The sequence below is a fragment of the Balaenoptera physalus genome, assembly GCF_965194825.1.
Source record: "Balaenoptera physalus genome assembly, chromosome: X".
NCBI classification, from domain to species: Eukaryota; Metazoa; Chordata; class Mammalia; order Artiodactyla; family Balaenopteridae; genus Balaenoptera; species Balaenoptera physalus.
In genome coordinates, this window is record NC_138903.1 from 42,441,542 (window position 1) to 42,451,735 (window position 10,194).

Genomic DNA, 10,194 nt, shown 5'->3' on the forward strand with positions numbered 1-10,194 from the left:
CGAAGGCCGCACGGCACAAGGAGCATGCGGTAGGTGCTCAGAAAGTGTCTGTGTCCCGACTCGGGCTCCATCTCTAGGTACTGCCCCAATTGCAAGCAGCACCAGCTGGCCACCAAGAAGCTGGACCTGTGGATGCTGCCGGAGACGCTCATCATCCACCTGAAGCGCTTTTCCTACACCAAGTTCTCCCGCGAGAAGCTGGATACCCTTGTGGAGTTTCCTATCCGGTCCGGGGCCCAGGGAGGCTGGCTGTGGGGGGAAGGCAGGCAATGGGGAAGGGGGCGCCAGCAGTGTTATCCCTCTCCCCACCCACAGGGACCTGGACTTCTCCAAGTTTGTCATCAAGCCGCAGAACGAGTCGGCCCCAGAGCTGTACAAATATGATCTCATCGCAGTTTCCAACCATTACGGGGGCCTGCGGGATGGACACTGTATGTGCCAGGCCGTGGCAGGGCCGTGTGCCGGGGGGTCAGGATGTCCCCAGTGGGTGTCCCCAGATGTGTGAATGGGTGGCGAGGTCATCAGGGTGGGAGGAGTGAGAGAGCGAACGTGGTCGCCTCTTAGGGGCAGGAGGGTGGGTGAGGACAGCTTCCCCTCTCTTATAGATACGACATTTGCCTGCAACAAGGACAGCGGTCAATGGCACTATTTCGATGACAACAGTGTCTCACCTGTGACTGAGAATCAGATTGAGGTGTGATTTCCATCCTCCCTTCTCCCGACACCCTCCTCCCCGATCCACACTGACTCCTGTCCTCTCCTCGCAGTCCAAGGCAGCCTATGTCCTCTTCTACCAACGCCAGGATGTGGCACGTCGCCTGCAACCCCAGCCCAGCTTATCTGACTCCCCAGCATCCCCAGCCTGTGGTACCCCAGCCAACTTTGAGTTCATGGATATAAACTGAGGGGCCCTGGCCCTGCCACAGGGAAGGAAGCCATGTCTGCTCTCTTCCTTCCTGGCTCCAGCCCTGTCCTCTTACCTGTGTTAGGTGCCCCATGCCAGACGCCACAGGCTTAGTCGTGGCTACTGTTCTCCTGTGCTGCTATATTGCTTTCTCCTGGGGAAGAAGAGGTATGTCTCCTTCCGGCAGTGTGTTCCCGACCTGTGTTTGCCCCTTAGAGCATTAACCCTCCCTTCTATTCTCTATTTATGGTTGTCCCCTTCCCTCTTGTCCTCAACCTGGGGTGAACTGAGGGGGTGGTGGTGGGGTGCACCTGAACACAGAGTGTATTTTCTTATTGAGACTCTGTACTTTCCGCTGTGTACATATAAAAGTGCCAGTGTGTTCCTTGGCAGTGTGGGGTTTTTTCTTTTCACATGATTACCAAGCACCAGTTCTGTGCCTGTGTGCTTCCTGAATGCCAGGTGTGTGATGGTTGCTGCTCTGAGTGCACTATCTGTGTGCCAGGTACTATTCTAAGTGCTTCTGAAGCACCATCTGCGCACCAGACACGATTCTCAGCACCAACTGCATGCCCAGTGTTTTCCAAAGCATTTTGGAAATATTGACTCATAATCCTCACAACAGTCTCACACAGGAGTTGTCATCGCCAATTTCAGATGGGGAAACAGATACAGAGGTCAAGTAATTGCTTGAGTTAGGTCCAGAGGTCAGTACACCTTATCAGTTACACTGGAGTAGTCCCGGAGGGGACGTTTGACCTCCCTGGACCCAGGATGGAAATCTTTGTGGACATGACCTGCACTACAGGTGATGTGGGAAAGGTGTGCCTGGAACAGACAGGCATCCGTGTGGGCAAATGGGTGGTTTCCGGACATAAAAGATACTAACCAGACCACCTCGCAGGCCCCCAGTAGTGTCCTCTGAGGAGTGGGTACATCTGGCCCAAGCCAGCCAAACTGACAGGACAGATGTGCCGTGTTTGTGTCGCCCCTATGCCTAGCCTCCCGCCATGACTGCAGCTCCCCCACCAGGCAGGGTCCCTTCAGCCTCATGCCACAGAAGAGTGAGGTGGTGCACCTAGCACAGAATGGGTGCAGCCTAGTGTGTCTGAGCATAAGATGCCACCTAAGCACTGCACAGCCCCCACCTGAGCCGTCCCATAGGCACCAGCTCTCACCTCTGAGAAACAGGGCTCCTGTGGGGACAACCTTGGGGCAGCGTGGAGTGGACAGATGTGCAGTATCCGGACGTAGACAAGCACCCCAACCCTTCACACTGAGGAAGGGAATCCTGATCAGGACGGCTGAGAGACCAATCCCACGGGAAGGGCCTCCTCATTCCCCTCAGCCTGCTGCCTTTGCACTGGACCTGGCAGGCTCCCCCCGCCCCCACCTCCAGCTTTATCACCCACAAATCTCCGGTCGTGCTGTTGACACAGGCAAGAATCGAGGTAGTCGCTGTGAGCTCAAACTGACTTAAGCGCAAAGCACAGAAATACTAGTCAAAGGTATGACTGGATCCAGGAACTCATAAGCTGTTGTTTAATCCTCACGAAGACTATATGGTTTAAGCACTATTACCCCATTTTGCAGATGAGGAAGCAGGCGTAAAGAGCTGGTTCAAAATAAGACCTCATTAGCTATGAGTAATCAATCAGTCCTGGGCAAAAATTCACCTACAATGAATTCACTCAAAATAACTTACCGGGTTTAACCAAAGACGTTTCGAAAAGACAACACGCCTAAGAATCAGGAAAAGTAAGAGGCAACAGACACAGTTACATGGAGACACCTCATACTAGAATCCTCAGACATCAATGTAAAACAGTTTTGCTTGCTCTGGCCATGGAAATAGAGATGATTACACATGAACAAGAAATTTAAAACTTTTAAAAATGAAAATGAGTTGAGAAAGAACCAAGCAGAAGTGATAGATCTGAGATAGATAATAACAAAGTTTGAGAAGTCAATGGATGACTTTAGCAACACATCAGACATAGCCGAGGAGGGACTCTGTGAATTGGATACAGTTTAAAGTGTACTAAGTAATGCACTTCTAGAAGATTTTAAGATAGACTAATACTACATTTCGATAAATTAAGGGTATAAAAACTAAAGAATAGAAAAGTATAAATTTCAAACAAGAGGAAGGGAAATAGATGAATAATCCAAAAGAAGGCAAGAAGAAAGGAACATGGAACAAGGTGGATGGATAGCACATATGCAACCACTTGCAAATAGTCTGCTCTGCCCTCTCCAGTTCAAGGGAGGGGACTGGGAATGAGGCTGCTGCTTCCAGACCGCAACTGCCACCGTCCCAGGGAGAAGGTGGGGCGAGGGTGAGGAAGAATGCCACAGAACTTTCCCACGACTTTGAAGATGTCTTTTTCTTGATTGGGCACTTGCTCTGTTGCTATAAACCTGTGACTGTTTCCAGAGTACTGACACAATTGGTTCTGACAATTCAGCTTGCTTTCTTTTTTCTTTTCTTTTTAAATTTAATTTTATGTTTTCGTTGGGGAACACAAGCTTGGAGCTTCCTAGTCTGCCATTATGCTGATGTCACTCCCTTTGTGTATTATGTGTTTTTTTTTTAATAGGAAATTTATTGATAGAAATCTCATGTTTTTTCATTAGATTGCACATCATTTACTACTTGTTTTTTATTTATTTTTTAAAATTAATTTGTTTACTTATTTTAATTTTTTTTGGCTGTGTTGGGTCTTCATTGCTGGGTGCGGGCTTTCTCTAGTTGCGGCAAGAGGGGACTAACTACTCTTCACTGTGGTGCACGGGCTTCTCATTGCAGTGGCTTCTCTTGTTGTGGAGCACGGGCTCTAGGCTCGCGGGCTTCACTAGTTGCAGCAGATGGGCTCAGCAGTTGTGGCTCATGGGCTCTAGAGCCCAGGCTCAGTAGTTGTGGTGCACGGGCTTAGTTGCTCTGTGGCATGTGGGATCTTCCCGGACCAGGGCTCGAACCCGTGTCCCCTGCATTGGCAGGCGGATTCTTAACCACTGCGCCACCAGGGAAGTCCCTGAATTAGGTATTTTTAAATGATTCCACTTTATCTCTTTTGTTTGCCTGTTAGCTCTAACTCTTAGTTTTATTTACTGATTGCTTTAGGGTTTATATTTATTATACATCTTTAACTTATCAAAGTCTACCTTCAAGTGATATATACTACTTCACATATAGTATAAGAACTTCACAATAGTGTGCTTCCATTTCCCCCTGCTCAGCCTTTATGCTATTGTTATCATGCATTTTACTTTAACGTATGTTATAAATCCCAAAATACATTGTTATTTTTATTTTTTAAAAAAGTATTTATTTATTTTTTAATTTATATTTGGTTGCACCGGGTCTTAGTTGCGGCATGTGGGCTCCTTAGTGTGGCCTGCGAACTTTTAGTTGCAGCATGCATGTGGGATCTAGTCCCCTGGTCAGGGATCGAACCCGGACCCCCTGCATTGGGAGTGTGGAGTCTTAACCACTGTGCCACCAGGGAAGTCCCTGTTATTTTTATTTAAGCAGTCAATTACTTCAAAGAGATTTAAATAATAAGAAAAGGAATCATATATGTTTACCCACATAGTTGCCATTCCCAGTGCTCTTCATTCCTTTGTGTAGGTCCTGATTTCCATCTGGTATCATTTGCCTTCTTTCTTTAACATTTCTTATAGCGCAGGTCTGCTGGTGATGAATCCTCTGTTTTTGTATGTCTGAAAAAGTCTGTATTTCACCTTATTTTTTGAAAGATATTTTCGTGGGTCTAGAATGTTAGGTCAACTGTTTCTATTTCTTCCGGTACTTTAAAGACATTCCTCCACTATCGTCTTCCTTGCATTGTTTCCTATGAGAAATCTGCTCTCATCCTTCTCTTCGTCCCCCTGTGCATAGTCCTTTTTTCCCTCTGGCTGCTTTGAAGATTTTCTCTTCAGCACTGGTTTTGAAAAAATTGATTATGATATGCCTTGGTGTAGTTTCTTTTTTTTCTTCTTCCAGTTTTATCGAGATATAATTGACATACAGCACTGTGTAAGTTTAAGGTGTACAACATAATGATTTGACTTACATACATTATGAAATGGTTACCACAATGTTTAGTGAATATCCATCATCTCATATAGATACAAAATTAAAGAAATAGAAAAAAATTTTTTTCCCAGTGATGAGAACTCTTAGGATTTACTGTCTTAACAACTTTCATATATAACATACAGCAGTGTTAATTATATGATGTTGTGTATTACATTCCTAGTAGTTACCTTAGAACTGGAAGTTTGTACCTTTTGACTGCCTTCATCCAATTATCTTTCCCACCATCCTCCTGCCTCTGGGAACCACAAATCTGAACTCTTTTTCTATAAGTTTGTCTCTTTGTTTTTGAAGTATAATTGACCTTCAACACTATGTTAGTTCCTAGTACACAGCATAGAGATTCAATTTTTCTATACATTTCAAAATGATCACCAAGATAAGTCTAGTTACTGTCACCATACAAAGATATTACATAATTATTGTCTATATTCCCCACACTGTACATTTCATACCCATGACTCACTTATTTTGTAACTGAAAGTATGTACCTCTTAACCTCCCTCACCTATTTCTCTCCTCCTCACCTCCCCTCCTCCCTGGCAACCACCTGTTTGTTCTGTTTATGTTTAGTTATGTTTGTTCATTTGTTTTGTTTTTTAGATTCCACATATAAGTGAAATCATACAGTATTTGTCTTTGTCTGACTTATTTCACTTAGCATAATGCCCTCCAAGTCCATTCATGTTGTCACAAACGGCAAGATTTCATTCTTTTTTATGGCTGAGTAATATTCCATTGTGTATATATATACACCACATCTTTATCCATTCATCTGTTGATGGGCACTTAGGTTGCTTCCATATCTTGGCTATTGTAAATAATGCTGCAGTGACCATAAGAGTACACATATCTTTTCAAATTAGTGTTTTCATTTTCTTTGGATAAATACCCAGGAGTGGAATTGCTGGATCATATGGTAGTTGTATTTTTAATTTTTTTAGGAATCTCCATACTGTTTTCCATACTAGCTGCACCAACTTATATTCCCACCAACAGTGCACAGAGGTTTCCTTTTCTCCACATCCTCACCAACACTTGTTATTTGTTGTCTTTTTGGTAATAGTCATTCTGACATGTATGAGGTGATATCTCATTGCGATTTTGATTTGCATCCCCCTGATGATTAGTAATGTTGAACATCGTTCATGTATGTGCCTGTTGGCCATGTATGTTTTCTTTGAAAAAATGTCTATTCAGGTCCTCTGCCCATTTTTTTAATCAGGTTGTTTGTTTTTTTTTAACGTTGAGTTGTATGAGTTCTTTATATATTTTGGATAGTAACCCCTTACCAGGTATATTGTTTGCAAATATCTTCTCCCATTCAGTAGGCAGCTTTTTGTTTTGTTGATAGCTTCTTGCCTTGGTGTCATTTCCTCATGTTTCTTATGCTTGGGGTTCCTTGAGCTTCTTGGATCTGCAGGTTTCTAGTGTTCATCAGATTTGGAAAAATTTTGGCAAGTGTTTCTTTCTTTCTTTCTGAAGCTCCCCTCTCTCTTCTTCTTTATGGACTCCAATTACTCATATATTAGGCTGCTTGAAGTTGTCTCACAGCTCACTGATGCTCTTTTCTTTTTTTTTTTTTTTTGATTCTTTTTTTCCTATGTACTTCATTTTCAATAGTTTCTATTGCTGTGACTTCAAGTTGACTAGTTATTTTCTTCTTCAATGTCTAATGTGCTGTTAATCCTATCTGGTGTATTTTTCAACTGGGGCATTGTAGCTGTTCAATTTGGGTCTTCTTTATATCTTCAATGTCTCTACTTAACTTTGAACATATGGCATACAATAATAACAATAACTGTGTTAATGTCCTTTTCTGCTAATTCTAACGTCTGTATCAGTTCTGAATCAGTTTTGATTGATTACGCTCCTTATTATGGGTCATGTTTCCCTGAAAAGGCATTTCTGATACTCTTTGGTTGGATCTCAGACATTGTAAATTTTATCTTACTAGTAGCTGGATATTTTTGTATTCCTACAAATCTCCTAGAGCTTTATTCTTGGATGCATCTAATTTTCTTAGAAATAGTTTCATCCTTTCAAGTCTTGCTTTTATGATGTTAGGCAGTTCCAAAGAAGTGTTTAATCTAGGGTTAATTATTCCCCACCACTGAGGCAAGATCTTCCTGAGTCTTCTATCCAATTACCAGTGTTTCCAGTCTTCCTGGTTGGATCAGCCACTGGAACCACCCTGTGTGAGTGCCAGGCCTTGTTCCCTATAACCCTTTTGAATGGCTCTTTCCCCAGTCTTGGGCAGTTTCCTCACACAGATGCACTGCTTGATATTCTGTTGATTGCTCCAGGAAGACCCTCTGCAGATCACCAGAGTTCTCTCTGCAGCTCTCTCCTCTCTGGTACTCTGTCCTAAGGACTCCAGCTGTTCTGGTCTCCACAGACTCTCAACTATGTCTCTTCAACTCAAGGGCTCCGCCAGGCTCTGCCTGGGTTCCCCTCCCTGAGCAGTGGCCTGGACAATCCCTCCAGGCAGTAAGCTGGGGAATTCACCTCATCTGCTTCCTGTTTCTCAGGGGTCACTGTCCTTCATTTCCATTGTCCATTGTTTTAAAAACTGTTGTTTCACATATTTTGTCTAGTTGTATTGTTGTTTCAGGCAAGAAGGTGAGTCTTGTCTCTGTTGCTTCATCTTGGCTGGAAGCAGAAGTGCTCTCCCACAACTTTGTAAAACTTGCTGTTTAGCTGTTCTTTTTCTCACTTCTTGAGGTGAAGGCTTAGTTCATTAATTATTCTAACTTTTTGCCTTGATATGTTTGTACTCCTAGATAATAAAAAACAGAAATATGGATTGTAAAAACCCCATGTAAATAGACTTATTACTTTTGACACTGTTGGATTCTTTAAATTCTTTAAATAAAAAAAGTAACACATTTGTGAAATGCTTACAGGTTTTTTGGTGCCATCATAGATCTCACCTTGAAAAAAGTTTCCTTAACAACTGGAAAAAAATGTATATAAACATGGGTATCTCTATATTTTAAAAACTTACTGTACCTTTAAAAAATTGTACACTCTTTCTGTGTGGAAAGGGGATAGCAGAGAGAGCAATCTGGAAGTTAAAAAAGAAATATGGAAGGTAGAAGAAAGCAAGGAGAAGAGGGAATAGAAAAATAGGAAAAATTAGTAGCACATGGATGAGGTTTACAGAAATGGCATGTAACCCTCACTGTTTCTAGATCTTCAGTTATAGTTTCCATAGACTGCAATGCATGGCTGGTCATGGTCCACTTGCATTCACCAGCCACCCCACTGAGCAGACCACTGCCTGTGTTAGCTACTCTATAAAATGGTAAAAACAGTATGTAAATACACTGTAGAAGAAGACTTAATTGTGAATATAGTTTTTTGGTATTTTTAAGAATGAACAATGTCTGAAGTCAGGGCTCCAAGGGAGCATCCTCTTTTTTTTCTACTGCCGTGTAAGATCCCTGTCCTATTCTCTGAGCAGCTCTAAAATCTTGTTTCTTTCCATTCTAGAACCTAACAAAATCTTGGATTTGGTTTGCTCTAGCAGTTACAGTCACTGAGGCGCTTTTCTCTCTCTCCTTCCCTCAGTTAATAGGTTTCCTGTGCCCAGTTGGAAATGGGGCAGGTTGCAGAGGACCTTTCCTCTTTCCAAACGGAGACCATGCTGAAAGCAGCAGATTTTGTGTCCATTTGGTATCACTGCTACCTCTTCCCAAGCTCCTGTCCCTGTCATCAGCTGACCCTTTCTTTCTGTGATGTATGAATAGGGCTATGAGTTTCAGTGAAGGTAAAATATGTGTTTTCAAATAAAATCTGTTTTTGAATCTATCCTGGGGACAAAAATACTTTCATAATTATTAAAAACTGTGTACTGGTCTGTCATAAAAAACAACAATATGTATAGGACTTCAGAAATTACAAAAAAGCTTCCAGAAACATTCTCATTTGCCCTCTGTGTAACACCGTGGGACGTGGTATTATCATTGCTATGTTGTAGATGATGGAGCTGCCGCTGAGGCAGGTAGGCATTTTGCCCTTGCCCAAGGTCATATAGCAAATAAGCGGTATCTTTTAGCCAAGTCTTAGCTCTACAGCCCCACTCTTTCTACTACTTTATTCCTTCTAACATGTGCCAAAAAGCATTTTTATTTGTTTAAAGAAAAATAAAGTACTTTCACTCCTCCTAATGAATTTTTTAAAATATTTATTTATTTGGCTGTACCGGGTCTTAGTTGCGGCAGGCGGGATCTTCATTGCAGCATCCTTGTTGCAGCATGCGGGATCCTTAGTTGTGGCATGCGGGATCTAGTTCCCTGACCAGGGATCGAACCACCCAGGCCCCCTGCATTGGGAGCATGGAATCTTAACCACTGGACCACCAGGGAAGTCCCCTCCTAATGAATTTGAACATGTGTAAGCTTTTTAAAAAATAGAAATGTGTTGGGAATTCCCTGGTGGTCCAGTGGTTAGGACTCCGTGCTTCCACTGCCGGGGCACGGGTTCCATCCCTGGTTGGGGAACTAAAATCCCCGCAAGCCGCATGGCATGGCCAAAAAACAAAAGGAAATGTATTCCTATGATTTGAAAGAATGAGCCATGTTAGTAAGGCCAGCTCTTTAGAGAGCAGTTAATTATTTTAGACCATCTCATTCCCTAGCTTTATCTCTTTGTGCCCTGCCATGGTGGGGTTAATGCCATCCTGGTTAGTGAAGGGCTGTCCATCATAGGGTGGGCAAGGGAGGATGTCTCAGGTTCAGGGGATTTGCTACTTTTTTAGTGGTTCTGGCATGAGGTTTGAAAGTGAGCAGTTTAAGCATTCCCCCCAACCCCCCGCCAGATTTCAGCTATTTGTGGTAGCTCTTTGTTTTAACCCAGTATCAAAAAAAGAAGAGGGTGGTTATTTTGTTGCTCAAGCAGAGACTGAACATCACCTGCTTTGACTGCTACAGTGTAATTCATCCATGTCTCCATCCCTATCTTTGGCATGTTCTGAGGACTCCCATCGTGGAACCACACAGGGCTGCTTCTCCATTTTTACAGGATACAGAAATACTGGAAGCTTCAAATTGTGCTGTTGTATTCAGGTGAAGTAATTTTATTCACAGGAAAACAAGTTAAAGATTATTTTGTGTTTTTGGAGAATGGAGAGTTTATAATAACCATAATCCAAAGTTTACATCTTTTCTGATGCTAAAACTCAGCAGAA

General features: G+C 42.8%; 1 protein-coding gene across 18 annotated transcripts in view; it reads left to right on the forward strand.

Moving 5' to 3' along the window:
• The window catches only part of USP11 (ubiquitin specific peptidase 11), a 62,117-nt gene that overhangs the window by 14,846 nt on the left and 37,077 nt on the right, over window positions 1-10,194 (forward strand). For 13 of the 18 annotated variants that reach the window (XM_082446392.1, XM_082446393.1, XM_082446381.1 and 10 more), the window contains 4 exons: window positions 78-227; window positions 316-431; window positions 606-694; window positions 768-1,289. In XM_082446392.1, coding sequence (XP_082302518.1) covers window positions 78-227; window positions 316-431; window positions 606-694; window positions 768-905 — 493 coding nt within the window. In that variant the 3' untranslated portion in view covers window positions 906-1,289. Of the gene's footprint in view, window positions 1-77; window positions 228-315; window positions 432-605; window positions 695-767; window positions 1,290-10,194 lie in introns of those variants that run through there. The other 5 variants (XR_014258757.1, XR_014258758.1, XR_014258759.1 and 2 more) reach the window with 2 other exon arrangements.